The following is a 17,603-nucleotide window of genomic DNA, read 5'->3' as shown; positions in this document are numbered from 1 at the left end:
GATTCCCCTGTCCCGTGGTTGACATGGCCCTCGAATTCTGCTCTGTGTGAATGAAAACCTTTGCGGATGTGATACATCGCAGCATTTAGATACGGCAAAGCCACGTACGTGCAGTCGATGGCACCTGCACAATGGGGAAGTCGGCTATCCTGGCAAAGCCACGTGCATGCTCTGTTCAGAGAGAAGACAATAAGGTCACCTCTCCTGAGATAAAGAACATCTGTCACCTCTCTTATGCAGCAACGGACGGTGAACTGTGAGATGTTACAGATGTCGCCTGCTCCAACCGGGAAGGAGCCTGGTGTGAAGAAATTCAGGGCCACGGTCAACTTCACAGCCACTGGCAGCGCTGTCCTTGCCCTGGTGTGTGGCTGCAGGTTTGGTTGCAAGAGGTGGCAGACTTCTGTGGGTACCTCCTTTGTAAAGCGCAGACACCTCACACACTGCTCCTGGGGTCAGTTAAGAGAACTGTTCTTGGAAGATCCTAGGTGGGCACAGCCTCCTGCTAAAAGCCTTTCTCCCCCTCAGCTGTGTCAACTGTGGTTCAGTTGGTAGCACCCTCACCTCGAGGCAGAAGGTTGTCAATTTGAGTCCCACTCCAGAGACCTGAGCACAAAAATCTAGGCTGACACTCCTGTGCAGTACTGAGGGAGTGCCGTATTTTGGATGAGGACGTTAAACCGAGACCCCGGCTACTCTCTCAGGTGGACGTAAAAGATCCTATAGTCCTATTTCAAAGAAGAGCAGGGGAGTTATCCCGAGTGTCCTAGCCAATATTTATCCCTCAATCAACATCACTAAAGCAGATTATCTGGTCATTATTGTTATATATGAATAAAGAGTCTGACTGGATACTGTGAGCTCAAAGTAAAGTGTGACCGTAGTCTTTTATTGCAGGCCTCCAGAGTGCCTCTCCAGCCTGTGAGGCCTCCTTAAGTGCCTGTGCTCCCAAGGGATTGTGGGATCCCTTGGGACTCCAGGGGATGAGCCCTCTGGTGGCTGTACAAGGTATATACAAGTTTACACACATAACAACACTCCCCGCCCAAGTTAACAGTGTAACTATTTACAAGGTGAGTCAATCTGGGGCCTTTCTTTCCCTGATTGATCGTCTCGGTGCAAATGCGGGTTTTGGTGAATCGTTTGTTGGGCCCTCGCTGGGCTGTTGTGCAACTGGCCTTGCTGGGCTGCCTGGTGTGGTGAATTCTGCTGGGCTGCTGCGGATGATGGGTTCTGCTTCGTGGTCAACCGCGGAGTCAAAGAAGGTAGGATCCAAAGTTGGTTGCTCAGGATAGTCCGTGAATCTAAGTTTGATTTGGTCCAAGTGTTTCCGGTGAATGAGTCCATTTGAAAGTTTGACCCGAAACAACCTGCTCCCCTCTTTAGTGCCGGGAAGCCACTTGGGACCTTGTCCATAATTCAATACAAATACAGGATCATTGATTTCAATTTCGCGTGCCACATTAGCACTATCATGATATGTACTTTGTTGAAGCCGCCTGCTCATGTAGATCAGGGTGAACTAACGGGAGCCTTGTCTTAAGTGCCTTTTTCATGAGCAGTTCAGCAGGTGTAATCCCAATAAGCGAGTGGGGTCTCGTGCGGTAGCTAAGCAGGACTCGGGATAGGCGATGCTGCATTGAGCCTTCAGTTACCCTCTTCAAGCCCTGCTTGATGGTTTGCATTGCTCTCTCTGCCTGACCATTGGATGCTGGTTTGAACCGGGCAGATGTAACATGTTTCATCCCGTTGCGGGTCATGAACTCTTTGAACTTGGCACTGGTAAAACATGGCCCGTTGTCGTTCACAAGGACATCAGGTATGTGGCAAACATGGCCCGCAGACTTTCAGTGGTGGTAGCGGACATGCTTGCCGACATTATCTCACATTCAATCCATTTGGAGTACGCATCTACAACCACAAAGAACATTTTACCCAAAAAACAGGCCTGCATAGTCGACATGGACCCTGGACCACGGTTTGGAGGGCCAAGTCCATAAACTTAGTGGCGCCTCCCTGGGTGCATTGCTTAACTGCGAGCATGTGTTACATCTGTGCATGCAGGACTCTAAGTCCGCGTTGATACCGGGCCACCACACGTGGGATCTGGCTATTGCTTTCATCATTACGATGCCTGGATGGGTACTGTGGAGGTCACTGATGAAAGTTTCCCTGCCCTTCTTGGGGACCACTACCCGATTACCCCACAGAAGGCAGTATGCCTGTACAGAGATTTTATCTTTGTGCCGCTGGTACGGCTTTATCCCTTCCTGCATTTCCACTGGGACACTGGACCAGCTCCCGTGAAGCACACAATTTTTTACTAGGGACAGTAAAGGGTCCTGGCTTGTCCAGATTCTAATCTTTCGGGCTGTGATGGGTGATTGCTCACTCTTGAATGCTTCCATAACCACAACTAAATCTGCGGGCTGCGCCATTTCCACCCCCATGGTGGGCAATGGCAGCCTACTGAGAGCATCGGCACAGTTTTCTGTGCCTGGTTTGTGGTGAATGGCGTAGCTGTATGCAGATAACGTGAGCACCCATTTCTGGATGCGGGCCGATGCATTCGTATTTATTGCCTTACTCTTGGAAAACAGGGATATTAGTGGTTTATGGTCCGTTTCCAATTCAAATTTGAGCCCAAATAGATATTGATGCATTTTATTTACCCCATAGACACACGCTAACGCTTCTTTTTCAATCATGCTGTAGGCTCCCTCAGCCTTATACAGACTTCTGGATGCATAAGTAACCGGTTGCAATTTCCCAGATTCATTAGCTTGTTGCAATACACACCCGACCCTGTACGACGATGCATCACATGCTAGTACCAAACGCTTACATGGATCATACAACACAAGCAATTTGTTTGAGCATAACAATTTTCAAGCTTTTACAAAGGCATTTTTCTTGGCTTTTGCCCCAAACCCATTCGTCTCCTTTACGCAGTAAAGCGTGCAGTGATTCTAACAGTGTGCTGAAACCCGGTAAGAAGTTACCAAAGTAGTTCAGGAGTCCTAGAAATGACCGCAGCTCCATCACGTTCTGTGGCCTCGGTGCGTTCTCGATTGCCTCCGTCTTCGAATCGGTGGGCCTGATGCTGTCATCAGCGATTCTTCTCCCCAGCAACCCCACTTCAGGCGTCAGGAAAACGCACTTCGAGCATTTCAACCTGAGCCTCAAGCGGTTGAGTCGACTAAGAACCTCCTCCAGGTTCTGCAGATGCTCGACTGTGTCCCGACCTGTAACCAAGATGTCATCCTGGAAGACCACCGTGCGCATGATCGACTTCAGTAAGCTTTCCATGTTTCTCTGGAATATCGCCACGGCTGATCGAATTCCAAACGGCATCTGTTATAAATGAAGTGACCTTTGTGCGTGTTGATGCAGGTGAGGCCCTTCGATGATTCCTCCAGCTCCTGCATCATGTAGGCCGAGGTCAAGTCCAGCTTCGTGAATGTCTTTCCTCCCGCCAGCATAGCGAAAAGGTCGTCAGCCTTTGGTAGTGGGTATTGATCCTGCAGGGAGAAATGATTGATAGTTACTTTGTAATCACCACAGATTCTGATGGTGCCGTCTCCCTTGTGGACTGGAACAATCGGACTGGCCCACTCATTGAATTCGATCGGCAAAATGATGCCCTCTCGTTTCAGCCGGTGTAGCCCGATCTCTACCCTTTCTCTCATCATGTACGGTACTGCTCTTGCCTTGTGATGGATGGGTCGCGCTCCCCGGAATTAGGTGGATCTGCACTTTTGCTCCTTGGAACTTCCCGATGCCTGGTTCGAACAGCAAAGGGAACTTGTTTAAGACCTGGGCACACGAAGTGTCGTCAGCGGACGAGAGCGCTGGACGTCGTCCCAGTTCCAGCGTATCTTTCCCAGCCAGCTCCTGCCGAGCAGCGTGGGATCATCGCCCGGTACCACCCAGAGTGGTAGCTTGTGCACCACTCCATCGTAGGTGGCCTTTACAGTAGCACTGCCGATTACGGGAATCAGTTCCTTTGTGTAAGTTCTCAGTTTCGTGCGAATGGGAGTCAAGACTGGCCTTGAGGCCTTGCTGCACCACAATTTATCGAAAGTCTTTTCGCTCATAATGGACTGGCTCGCGGCCGTGTCCAGCTCCATTGAAACCGGGACTCCATTTAATTCAACCTTCAGCATTATCGGGGGACAGTTTGTGATAAATGTGTGCACCCCATGTACCTCTGCCTCCTCGGTCTGAGGCTCTGGTTCGTCGTGATCCGCCGTGGATCTGTCCTCCTCTGCAACATGGTGGTTCGCAGGATTAACGGGGTTTGCAGCTCGCCTGCACATATCTTGGAGGTGTCCCATTGTTCCACAGCCCATGCAAACATACCCTTTGAATTGGCATGAATGGATGATCACCCCTGCAGCGCCAACAAGGTGTTAATGGCCTTGCATTCATCACCATTGATGGTGGACTCTGAGTCATCTGCGGACGTGCAGCTGCAGGCATGTGGGGCCTGCCCTGTACGTTGCGCTTTGAAAACATCACTTTGTTCACAGTACTTGTAGTAGCACTCGTGTGCTGAGAGATTTTGTAGTATTATCACTGGTGGCAATGAACGCCTGGGCTATCACTATGGCTTTACTCAAGGTTAGGGTCTCTACAGTCAAACGTTTGCGAAGTATCACTTCATGGCCAATGCCAAGTACGAAAAGTCTCTGAGCATGTGCTCCAAATATCCTTCAAATTCGCAATGTCCTGCAAGGCGTCTTAGCTCGGTGACATAACTCGCCACTTCCTGGCCTTCAGACCTTTTGTAGGTGTAGAACCGGTACCTCGCCATCAGAATGCTTTCCTTCGGGTTCAAATGCTCCCGGACCAGTGTGCACAAATCATCGTACGATTTCTCTGTGGGTTTCGCTGGAGCAAGCAGGTTTTTCATGAGGCAGTACGTTGGTGCCCCGCAGACGGTGAGGAGAATCACCCTTCGTTTGGCAGCGTTCGCTTCTCCTTCCAGCTCGTTGCCCATGAAGTATTGGTCAAGTCGCTCCACGAAGATTTCCCAATCATCAGCCTCCGAGAATTTCTTCAGGATGCCCACTGTTCTCTACATCATTGGGTTCGTCATCTGTATCTCATCGCCAGTTGTTATATATGAATAGTCTGACTGGATACTATAAGCTCAAAGTAAAGTGTGACCGTAGTCTTTTATTGCAGGTCTCCAGAGTGACTCTCTAGCCTGTGAGGCCTCCTTAAGTACCTGTGCTCCCAAGGGATTGTGGGATCCCTTGGGACTCCAGGGGATGAGCCCTCTGGTGGCTGTACAAGGTATATACAAGTTAACATACATAACAATTCTCACATTGCTGTTTGTGGGATCTTGCTGTATGCAAATTGGCTGCCGCATTTCCTACATCACAACAGTGACAACACTTCAAAAAGTACTTTATTGGCTGTAAAGCGCTTTGGGATGTCCGGTGGTCATGAAAGGCACTATAAAAATGTAAGTCTTTCTTTTTTTCCTACTCCTCCCTCTGTGAGCAGCTTGTCCTCTTCTTCACTCCCTCTGCTCCATCTCCCTGTCATACTGCAGGCCAAGGGGATGACAACAAGAACACCCGTGACTGGGAGCAAGTGATCTGACCAGGGCCCTTGAAGTCAGAACCAAGGCGTTCTCTACTTACAACACCACTCCGTCACCTCACCAATTTCAAACAAATGTGGAAAGCACCAAAGACTTCTACAAACTTACACAGAGCCAGTAGAAATCAAAAAGCATGTTACCTGAAAGTTGGTGATGATCCCTTTACCTATCTCTGGTAGGGGGTCATTGCAGTTGCTGAACGTATGTTTAGCTGTGCGACGTTAACACAGGCGTTAGCTCTAGCGATGATGAGGGGAGGATATAGGGGAGTCACCCGTTATGGGGAACAGGCAGGAAAGTGGAGTTGAGGCCAGGATCAGATCAGCCATGATCTTATTGAGTGGCGGTGCAGGCTCGAGAGGCTGCAGCATCGGCTGCTCCTATTTCTTGTGTTCTTATGATGAAAATGGCAGCGCTGGCATCGACGTCACGATCTGCCTCCTTACCATACTTCCAGCACACGCTCCTAACGGCCGCCCTCATCAATATGGTGTCCGGCATGGCTCACACCAGAAGTGTGCTCTGCTGCTCCGACGCCATTTGAGACCCAATTTTGCAGCTGTAGCGCCCAAACAACAGGTGCCATGCAACCAAAGTTTTAGCCCTACTTCTCAAATATGGAGATTGGGGAAAAATCTACTTTACAATAACCACTGACAAAAACCTTGCATGGTGTCCATGATCACCAAATGTTGCAGAATATTAAATGTAACTTCTCTACTCCACAAAATCTTCCCTTACATCACAGCGGTGTTGTGTTATGCTTTAGAAGAGTTATAAAACATCTTCATTTCATTAAACAGAACAGCTTTCAATGTGCCCAGAGATCGTGAACAACTTTCAGTGTTCAACAGCCTTTCCAGCTGAAGAAGAATCTACTAATATCAGATCCTTTACTGTGTCATTGTATTTATATTGTTGTGCTCGGAGAAACTGCTTTATAATTGAATATACAGAAAACAGAAATATACATGACATTATAGTATAACCTTTCTAAAATTATTCTGATATATTCCTCAACTGAGTGTTGATTTCAATGGAATGAAAATCGGACGGACTGTATAATGGACTGGTGATCCACGCGGCCAGATTACTGCCCAAAGAGTGATTAAAGTCACGTCAGCCTGGGCGTGCTGGCACTTGCAAAGCTATGTTGTTCTCCCTTATGCAAACATTTATAAGTAAATCAAAAGCAATATGGAAAAAAAAATAAGAATGTCATGCTATTATTTATACCAAGTGGCTGGTCAATTTTACCGATTCAAGTGGGTGTAGTATTGTATTATCACAGCTGGCTGCATCATATCTGAAGATCTGAAGCTTACTTCCATGTAAGTGCTCTTTCTCTCCCTCTCCATTTAACAAATACAAAGAATAGTTATCATTTAAAGCTGTAGCATTGATCCTATAAATAATTTGCAAATCTATCCTAAAAATACTTTTGCCACCACTGCAATATATTAAATAATGTATTCATGTTTCAGCAAAGCTGCTAGTAGCCAACTATGAATAGCCATAAATGTCTTTTAAGATTGCATCATGTATTAATTTGCACTAGACTGTGTTTCCAGGGCAAGGGAATTTCCAAATTGTATATGAAACTTTCTCTGTATACAAATACAACTGGAAAACAAAGTAATCCAGAGAGTTCAGATAGTGGACAGAGACATTAAATGAGAGTAAGTTTCTATGTGTTAAAATAGCCCATAAACAGAATGTAGGTATGTCAATATGTCCTATCTAACAGAGTGAAAATGATGTGTAAGAGATGCTGCCAGTCCCTGGGACCCTACATCCGGGAGAGCGCTGAACTCCTCGAGTCTCGTCGTCGAGAGCATGCAGAAATCAAGCGCAGGCAGCGGAAAGAGCGTGCGGCAAACCTGTCCCAACCACACTTTCCCTCAACGACTATCTGTCCCACCTGTGACAGAGACTGTGGTTCTCGTATTGGACTGTTCAGTCATCTAAGAACTCATGTTAAGAGTGGAAACAAGTTTTCCTCAATTCCGAGGGACTGCCTATGATGATGGATGACATCAGGAGGATGTGAAAAATCACACACCAACCCTGTGTCTCCCCAGCACACAGGCAGAACTTCATGAAGTTATTATGTCAGGCAAGGCTCAGCGTAAGATATCTGTCCTCTAGTTAGCAGGCATCAAGCTTTAAAAATGATAACTATGTCATGAATGCCTGCATTAATCTCTCTCCACAGAATATTTAGTATTATATAACGATGTTGTAGCAGGCACGTTTCCTTCCAGTGGGTTCGGTTTGCATAGCAATTAATATGAGAATATCATGACTGCACACACTTGAGCAGTTAAGTGTCTTAAGTACTTAAGTGGAAAGTACTCATACAACTAACTGAAAACACTTTGGCCAAGAAGTTGGCCTCCTTTGCACCTCCCGTTATCGCCTTTGGGGTGGGGGGGCGATAACAGGGTGCTAAGACTTACCGACCCAGGTGTGGTGAAAGAAACGACTCCCGCTAAATCCTCCTGGAGTTTTGCGGCAGCGATAACCCCTAGCTCCATGATGTCCTGCATCGGGAGATCGTGACATCATTGTCCTGCGCATCACCCCGGTAGCGCCCCGGACCCGAACTTCGGTTCCGCCCTCTGCAGCATCGCCGGGTGACAACACCGACAGCTGCAGGAGGGATTGTTTGTGAGGTCGGGTGCTTGGCGGATGCAATTTAAAGGGAACATTGGTGAGGGAAAAAGAAAAATGATGCTAATGCATGATGGCCATTTTTGAGAATTTTCTTCGGCTGCAATCGACCAGCCCTGCACTCTGCTGGAGTGCTTGGGGCTGGTTGGGCCGGATCGTGGCTGCTATAGGCGACGAAGTACCTCGTTCCAAGGCACAGCCTGCAATGATGGCCCTTCCCTTTAAGAGAGGGAAGGAGCCTCCGATCCCGGCAGTGCTGCACTTGAGACTGTGCAGCACTGCACCGCTATCGCTCCCCTTGCCGGCTTTAGCGTTCCAAGGGAATTGGTAGCGTTTGATTTAGCACTCCACTTCCTTCCTGAAGCACTAAATTGGAAGTTCGCGACGGAGTCCCTCACGTAGCACATGGCAGTACTTCTGCCCTACCACAAAAGTTACTGCCCCAAATGGGGCGTTATGTAATTTCTCCTCCTTTATTTCAACTGTCACAAGCCCTTCAACCTCTTTACTGCAACTGGCCAGTTTGAGAAGCTTCCTTCTACCATTACCCTTTGCTGTCTCCAACTATAACTCTACCCATGTGGCCACATTCACCTTAATTCTCTTTGCCATAACTTTCTTAATCAGTACCTTATCAAATGGCTTTTTGAAAATCCATTGAAACCATACTCACTGATTTTTTTCTTTATCCAACTTCTCATTATCTCATTGCTATTTGTGGAACCTTGCTGTCTGCAAATTATGTTTCCTACATTACAACAGTACACGTCAATAGTACTTATTGGCTGTAAAGCGCGTTGGAACATCCTGAAGTTGTGAAAGGTGCTATGTAAATGCAAGTTCTTTCTCTATATATCCCAGGCACTTGGGTGACAGAGAGCTGACATGGTGGACTGCCATTGCAGCAGCTGCCAGTACACTGAGCAATGTTGGTCACATACCAGCCGCACAATGAATGGAAACCTTTACAGTTCAAATATTTTATGGTATAGACTGATGGGGCCCAGATGGCCTCGCGTGGGATCTATGACTCCATGCACCTTAGGGAAGTCAGTCACAGGGTAGAAATTAAGAGAACTGTCATACTGCTGCCAGGACCACATTCCGAAATTGACAAACTGAGCAGCCTTGCTAAACAGCCTGATGGATTCAGGTATGAACTGCAACATGATTGTTTTCTTCATACGGCCTCCTAGAAGAAATTGTGTCTGATAATGGGCTGCAATTTTATTCAGAAGAGTTCACACAGTTCATGAGCAGAAACGGTGTGAAACATACCAAAGTTCCACGCTTCAAATGGTGCAGTAGAGCGCACAGTACAACTTGTAAAACGTGCCCTCATCAAGCAAATGTTGGATCCAAATCCAAAGAAACGTCAGATAGTCTTGTTACAAGTAGAGTACCAGTAGCAAATCTTACATCAGATGTACCAGAAAAAAGTCCAAGAGGAAGTCAGAATTTAAGTCTGAGTCCGAGTCAGGTAGACAATCAGTCTGAAAGTGTAGAGAGTCCAAATGTAGATCAAGATCAGCCCTTAGAGAAAAACTCTCCTCAGGCTCAGCTCAGAATGTGTTAAAGTCCTACAACAAGATTGGAACGTTCTTGTTAAGTCCATAATAAAGTAATGTGATTGAGTACTGTAGACGTAAGTAAGTGTGACCTTAGTCACTTTATTCTAACTCCAGAGTGTTGGTACAGCATGGGAGGCCTGCTTATGTACAGTGCTCCCAAGGGATGCTGGGATCCCTTGGGACTCCAACAGGTACGCCCTCTGGTGGCGGTAGTGTGCAGGTTACATAGGGTTGCATCCATAACATCACTCCCTCCCAAAGTCAATAGTACACTTATTTACAGGGTGCGATGATGTGGGGCTTTTCGCTCCCTGGTCGATCGTCTCGGTACAAATGCAGGTGCAGGTGACTTGTTTGGTTCTTCGCTGGGCTGCTGTGCAGCTGGTCTTGCTGGGCTGCTGGAGATGGTGAGTTCAGCATCGTGGTCAACCGTGATGTCGGTTGCCACTTGTGTGTGTGTTGGAGGGTCGAAGTTGGTGGTGTCCTCTTCGGGTTGCTCGTGGCTGTCTGTGAATCGCAGTTTGGTTTGGTCCAAATGCTTTCTGCAAGTTAGTCCATTTGCGAGTTTGACCTGAAACACCCTAGTCCCTTCTTTGTCTATGACAGTGCCAGCAAGCCATTTGGGACCATGTCCATAGTTGAGTACAAATACAGGGTCATTGACTTCAATATCGCGTGACAAATTTGCGCGATCATGGTACATGCTTTGTTGATGCCGCCTGCCCTTGACATGATCATGGAGATCAGGATGGATGAGAGAGAGCCTTGTTTTGAGCGCCCTTTTCATGAGCAGCTCGGCTGGGGGAACACCGGTGAGTGAGTGGGGTTTGGTGTGGTAGCTGAGCAGGACTCGGGATAGGCGGGTCTGCAGGGAGCCTTCCGACACGCGTTTCAAACTTTGCTTGGATGGTCTGAACTGCCCGTTCTGCCTGGCTGTTGGATGCGGGTTTGAACGGGGCAGATGTGACGTGCTTGATCCCATTGCGGGTCATGAATTCCTTGAATTCAGCGCTGGTGAAGCACGGCCCATTGTCGCTGACAAGGACATCAGGCAGGCCGTGCGTGGCAAACATGGCTCGTAGGTTGTCGATGGTGGCAGTGGACGTGCTCACAGACATTATTACACACTCAATCCACTTTGAATAAGCATCCACAACAACCAAGAACATTTTGCCTAGAAACGGGCCAGCGAAGTCAATGTGGATCCTAGACCACGTTTGGAGGGCCATGACCACAAACTTGGGTGCCTCCCTGGGTATTTCAGGTCAAACTCGCAAATGGACTAAATTGCAGAAAGCACTTGGATCAAACCAAACTGCGATTCACAGACAGTCACGAGCAACCTGAAGAGGACACCACCAATTTCGACCATCCGACACACACACAAGTGGCAACTGACATCACGGTTGACAATGAAGCTGAAATCATCCCCAGCAGCCCAGCAAGATCAACTGCACAGCAGCCCAGCGAAGAACCAACCAACTCACCTGCACCTGCATTTGTACCGAGACGATCATTGCAGTTGAGAGCAAGTGTTGCATTGGCGCCGCAAGACTCCAAATCTGAGTCGATGCTGGGCCACCACACATGGGATCTGGCTATAGCTTTCATCATTACTATGCCTGGGTGGGTACTGTGTAGGTCGTGTATGAACATTTCCCTGCCTTTCTTGGGAGAAACCACGCGATTACCCCACAAAAGACAGTCCGCCTGTATGGACATTTCGTCTTTACGCCGCTGGAACGGCTTGATCTCTTCATGCATCTCCGCTGGGACGCTGGACCAGCTCCCATGGAGGGCACAGTTTTTTACAAGGGACAGTAAAGGATCCTGGCTGGTCCAGGTCCTGATCTGGCAGGCCGTAACGGGTGACTTTTCGTTTTCAAATGCATCCATCACCAAGAGCAAGTCTGCTGGCTGTGCCATTTCCACCCCGGTGGTGGGCAATGGTAGCTGACTGAGGGCATCAGCGCAGTTCTCTGTGCCTGGTCTGTGGCGAATTACATAGTTATATGCAGACAGCGTGAGCGCCCATCTTTGGATGCGGGCAGAGGCATTGGTATTGATACCGTTGCTCTCTGAGAATAGCGATATGAGTGGCTTATGGTCAGTTTCTAACTCGAACTTAAGCCCAAACAGATACTGATGCATTTTTTTTACCCCGTAAACGCATGCCAGAGCTTCTTGTTCAATCATGCTGTCGGCCCTTTCGGCCTTGGACAAGCTCCTGGACGCATAAGCGACCAGTTGCAATGTCCCCATTCGTTTGCTTGTTGTAACACACACCCGACCCCGTACGAAGATGCATCGCAAGCTAGCACTAAACATTTACAAGGATCATACAGGGCAAGCAGTTTGTTGGAACATAACAGATTTTGGGCTTTCTCAAAAGCTGTCTCTTGTGATTTCCCCCATACCCAGTCATCTCCCTTGTGTAGTAACACGTGTAGAGGTTCCAGCAAGGTGCTTAACCTGGGTAGGAAATTACCAAAATAACTGAGGAGTCCCAGGAACGACCGCAGCTCCAACACGTTCTGTGGTCTCGGCGCGTTCTTGATGGCCTCCGTCTTGGCGTCGGTGGGTCTGATGCTGTCTGCAGGCGATTTTTCTCCCTAAGAACTCGACCTCTGGCGCCAGAAAACCTGAGTCACAACGATCTAGTTGACTTAGAACTCTTCCAGTTTCTGCAAGTGTTCGATGGTGGCCCGACCTGTAACCAATATGTCATCCTGAAAACCACGGTGCACGGAACCGACTTTAGCAGACTCTCCATGTGTCTTTGAAAAATAGCCGCGGCCGATCGAATCCCAAACGGGCATCTATTGTAGATGAACAGACCTTTGTGAGTGTTGATGCAGGTGAGGCCTTTCGAAGATTTCGCCAGCTCCTGCATCATGTAGGCCGAGGTCAGGTCCAACATGGTGAGCGTCTTTCCTCCTGCACCCAGTGTCGCAATTAGGTCGTCTGCCTTGGGTAGCGGGTACTGGTCCTGCAGCGAAAAATGGTTAATCGTTACTTTATAGTCCCTGCAAATTCTGACCGTGCCATCGTCCTTGAGAACCGGAACAATCGGACTGGCCCACTCGTTGAACTCCACCGGCACAATGATGCCCTCTCGTTGCAGCCTGTCTAGCTCGATCTCCATTTTCTCTCGCATCATATATGGCACCGCCCGTGTCTTATGATGGATGGGTCGTGTACCGGGAATCAAGTGAATCTGCACCTTCGCCCCCGAGAAGCTTCCGATGCCTGGCTCAAACAACGACGGAAATTTGCTCAGAACCTGAGCACATGAGGCGTCATCGACGGACAAAAGCGCTCAGATGTCGTCCCAGTTCCAGCGGATTTTTCCCAGCCTGCCTAACAGTGTGGGGCCATCTCCTGGTACTATCCATAGTGTAGTTTGTGCACTGCTCCATCATAGGAGACTTTTACTGCTGCGCTGCCAATTACAGGGATCAGCTCTTTAGTGTAAGTTCTCAGCTTGGGCCTGCGTGCCTTGTTGCACCACAGCCTGTCGAAGGCCTTTTTGCTCATGATGGACTGACTCGCACCCGTGTCCAATTCCATGGATACTGGAATTCCATTCAGTTCAACTTTTAACATGATCGGTGGACATTTCGTAGTGAAGGTGTGTACCCCGTACACTTCTGCCTCCTCGGTTTGAGTCTCTAGTTTAGTTTGATCCGCCATGGATCGATCTTCCTCTGCAACGTGGTGGTTAGCAGGGTTTGCAGCTTGTCTGCAAATTCGCTGGAGGGATCCCATTGTTCCACATAATGCATGCATAATGTTTGAAGCGACATTGATGGGCTCGATGATCACCTCCACAGCGTCAACAAGGTGTTAACTGTCTTGCATTAATGCTTGATGGCAGATTCTGAGTCATTTGAGGTCATGCAGCTGTAGGCCTGTACGTTCTGTCATATGCATTCCTGCCTGAAAACGACGTTACTTTGTGTACAGTATTTTCCAAAACATCTTTATGCTGCAAAATTTGTTTGGTTTTATCGCTGGTGGACATAAATGCCTGGGCTATCATTATGGCTTTGCTCAGGTTTGGTGTTTCAACAGTCAATAGTTTGCGAAGGATAACCTCATGGCCAATGCCAAGCACAAAAGTCTCTTAGCATTTGCTCCAGGAATCCATCAAATTTGCAATGTCCTGCAAGGCGCCTTAGTTCGGCAACGTAGCTCGCCACTTCCTGGCCTTCAGACCGTTGACATGTGTAAAATCAATACCTTGCCATCAGAACGCTCTCCTTCGGATTTAAGTGCTCCCGGATAGTTCTTCATACGATTTGGTTGTGAGTTTCACCGGAGCAAGAAGATTCTTCACGAGGCCATAGGTTGTTGCTCCGCAGATGGTGAGGAGGATCGCCCTTCGTTTGGCAGTGTTCACACTCCCTTCCAGCTCGTTGGCCATGATGTATCGGTCGAGTCGCTCCACGAAGGCCTCCCAATGGTCCCCTTCTGAGAATTTCTCCAGGATACCAACAGTTCTCTGCATTTTCGCGTGATGGTTCGTTATCTCGTCGCCAGTTGTTAAGTCCATAATAAAGTAATGTGATTGAGTACTGTAGACGTGATTAAGTATGACCTTAGTCTCTTTATTCTAACTCCAGTGTTGGTACAGCATGGGAGGCCTGCTTATATACAGTGCTCCCAAGGGATGCTGGGATCCTTTGGTGGCGGTTACATAGGGTTGTATACATAACTGTTCTGTTCAAGAAAGAAGGTATCCTTTTCGAAACAGAAAACCAGTGGTTAAGTTTAATTTGTAAATATGGAAAATAAGTTCATATCTTTTGTTTGTGTTACAGAATTCTTTAGTAGAATTTGGAAGCATAAAATGGGTTCCATTCGAGAAATGTATATCCAGAGTTGTGTATACCATGTCAGTCAAGTACAATGATTATTTGTTATGATTAACTTCTTCAATAAGAAGGGAGAAGTGTTGTAGATTCACCTAGTGGACTACTGATGTGATAACAATAAAGCCAAGTGCTGCATCAGTTCTTACTCGGGGGCCATGTTGTGCAGTTCTCTGTGTTTACTGTGTCTCATGACATCACAATGGGAAAGGAGACAATGACTGGAACTGAATGACTAGCGGATATTTCAGACATTTAAAGATGTGTACGTCATCTGCCAAGATTTGTTCCTGTGATTCTGTGTAAGTAACCATACCGAGCATTAGGTAAAAACAAAAGCAAAATACAGTGGTGCTGGAGATCCTCCATCTGTTGTGGTCAACGTTATTTTTTAAAATTTGGGACGGACAGTTATGCTCAGAATGCGTCTGCGCAGCTTCTGGTACATTAGCAGGAATCACATCAAAAATTATATAATTCTATGAATGGGGGCTCAATCCTCTAAAAACTGCCCATTGAACACAATGGAGTGGTAATTAGGTCTGTTGCTGTCTCTGTTCGTGCCCCGGAGGGGCGGTAATGGCGGCGGAAATCATTTCCCAGCGCCCCGCTGGGACATTCGATGCCAGTTTTGCAGGGACGCGGAGCAGTACCGCCCAGGAGAGTCGAGCCAGTGTGCAATGACCCTGGTTGCGACACCGTTTCGAAATTTGTTTTCTGGGGGACCCGTAGTGTCTGGTAGTGCGACCTAGTGGGACCGCCTGGGAAAGTGGGCTGTCTGAGCTGCACCAGCTGCAGTGAAGGAAGGAATGTGTGATTGGTTTTTAATTTATGTTTATGTTCATGCAACTTTTAACAACTTACCTGCTACACGGACGGCGGAGGGAGGGCTGCGGACCAGTGGACTGGTGGACAGGCTAGTCAGGACCATAGCTGCTGTTACTTTGTCCATCTCCCCTTCCTCAGTGAACTTCCTGCATCAACAAATAAAGAGATAGAATCAGCAACTACTGCCAGCCTGTACAAATAGCTGTATATCTGAGGGACCAAAAAGTGCAATGTAGCAAAGAATTTAAAAAATAAGGCTGTGGCTGTTGTGGAAATGTCAGTAAAATTGAAGTTCAATAGAAAATTGTATTATATAATGTGTTAACGAAGCATGCTGTTATTAATGCGCAAATCGGCCAGCAAGTTCAGGGGATGAAGACATATGCCATGAGCTGCAACCTTGTTGGTCAATTTATGCCGCACCATCATTTGCCTCACCTAACACTTATGGAAGGAGTCACAGCACACAAGGAGGTTCTCTTCCCTTCTCATGGGCGGAAGAGATCTCCCAGGAGATCAACACAGCCTGGTTGCACATTGCATAGCAGGATACAAGCAGGGATTTCGTCAGGACCTGGCTGCAGTGGCAAAAAACTTTTAATGATCTCAGTAGATCATGTAACGTCACTGCAAAGCCACACTCAACCTCATCCTGCTGTGCCACTCATCACATCCCCATCACTCTGCCTTCCCTGCCCTACTCCTGCACATTCTTACTCACACCAACTTACTTTGCACCTCCACCCATCCCTCTCTATCTATCTATATTACCACATCCCCATCTCACTAGCCACCCCTCACACTTACCCTCATTCCAGTGCAATCATGCCAACTATCAAAACACAAGGGTAGGCAATGTTCATGTGAAGTTTCTGTTAATGTACAGTCAAACATTGAAATCTTTATTTTCAACACTTTGCATTCTTGGACAAATTTGTGTGAACTTTTGGGAGTAGATTAGTTACAGTGAATGGTGAAACATAAGGGTACTCCCCTGCAATGGTGATGAGTGTAAAAGGAATGGATTGGGCATTGTAGGGATGCTCTATGATGCTGGTATGGGATGGTGCCAAGCTGGCGCATCATGTGGCAGCCTGGGTGTACAGTGTCAAGTGAAGTAAATCTTGCCATGGCGAGGCCATCCCTGGCAGCAATGTGGTCGGATACTGATGCCCTCTGTCAGTGTAGCATCAACTGATTGAAGAGAAGGTTGGTGTTGTTGGTGCTGCTGGTGTGCATAGTGCTGCTGGTGTTGGGGCTGATCGTGATGGGATTCTGAGGACCAAGGTGAGGCAGTATAAACTGTACCCATTCTGATGTAATAGATGGCAGGTGAACTTGGGATGACAGAAGCAATCTGTCAATGATGACAGAGGTTGTTCCAATGAGGTGACACTGGATAGAGAGTTTACTCCAAACACTTGCAATCTGCATAAAGATCAATCTGTCTTCCAAATGCAGGAAGCAACAGCTTTTGAGCTTGGAAAGTAAACAGCTGTGAGATGGGAGCTTTTATAGCACGTTTCCAGCTGTCAAGTAATGAGATGATTCCTTGGCCATTCAACTCCCGCCCTGTTCACCTGATGTGATTCCGGAGCAGCGCAGACCCTGTGAGCGACCTGGTAAACTCTGAAGGTGAGCTGAATATAGTTGTTAATCCTCTGTTAACAAGGTCATAATGACCTGATTTGCCTCCCCCACTACTGCATGTCGGGTCTGCTTAGCGCTGACAGACCCGACATTTAGGAAAGGCGCGTGGCAGAGGATTGACAGCGAGGTCCCGACCCGCTGTAAAGAAAAACATTTTCTCACCCGACCCACCACCGATCGCGCCCGCTGATCCCCGGGAAATTCTGCACTCAGTTTCTAGGTTTGGACATAAGGAATGGTCACATGTAGAAGATATTGGGGGTCTACTGTTGATGACGGAACCTATCCCAGGAATGGTCAGTGCATTAGGGACAGGAGGGAGGTAAAATGCTGAGAAAAAAAGAGTACATGCTTCTTTTAACTATGGACTCAGAGATTACAGTTCTATGA

At 47.7% G+C, this 17,603-nt stretch overlaps 1 protein-coding gene across 2 annotated transcripts in view; it reads right to left on the bottom strand.

The window, feature by feature from the left end:
- The window catches only part of znf704 (zinc finger protein 704), a 394,480-nt gene that overhangs the window by 108,256 nt on the left and 268,621 nt on the right, over positions 1-17,603 (bottom strand). For both annotated transcript variants that reach the window (XM_070890989.1, XM_070890995.1), the window contains one exon: positions 15,600-15,709. In XM_070890989.1, the coding sequence (XP_070747090.1) occupies positions 15,600-15,709 (110 nt within the window). The remainder of the gene's footprint in view (positions 1-15,599; positions 15,710-17,603) is intronic.

Source organism: Pristiophorus japonicus, chromosome 1, assembly GCF_044704955.1.
Source record: "Pristiophorus japonicus isolate sPriJap1 chromosome 1, sPriJap1.hap1, whole genome shotgun sequence".
In the NCBI taxonomy this organism is placed as follows: Eukaryota; Metazoa; Chordata; class Chondrichthyes; family Pristiophoridae; genus Pristiophorus; species Pristiophorus japonicus.
This window is presented reverse-complemented; position numbering and strand designations above follow the sequence as displayed.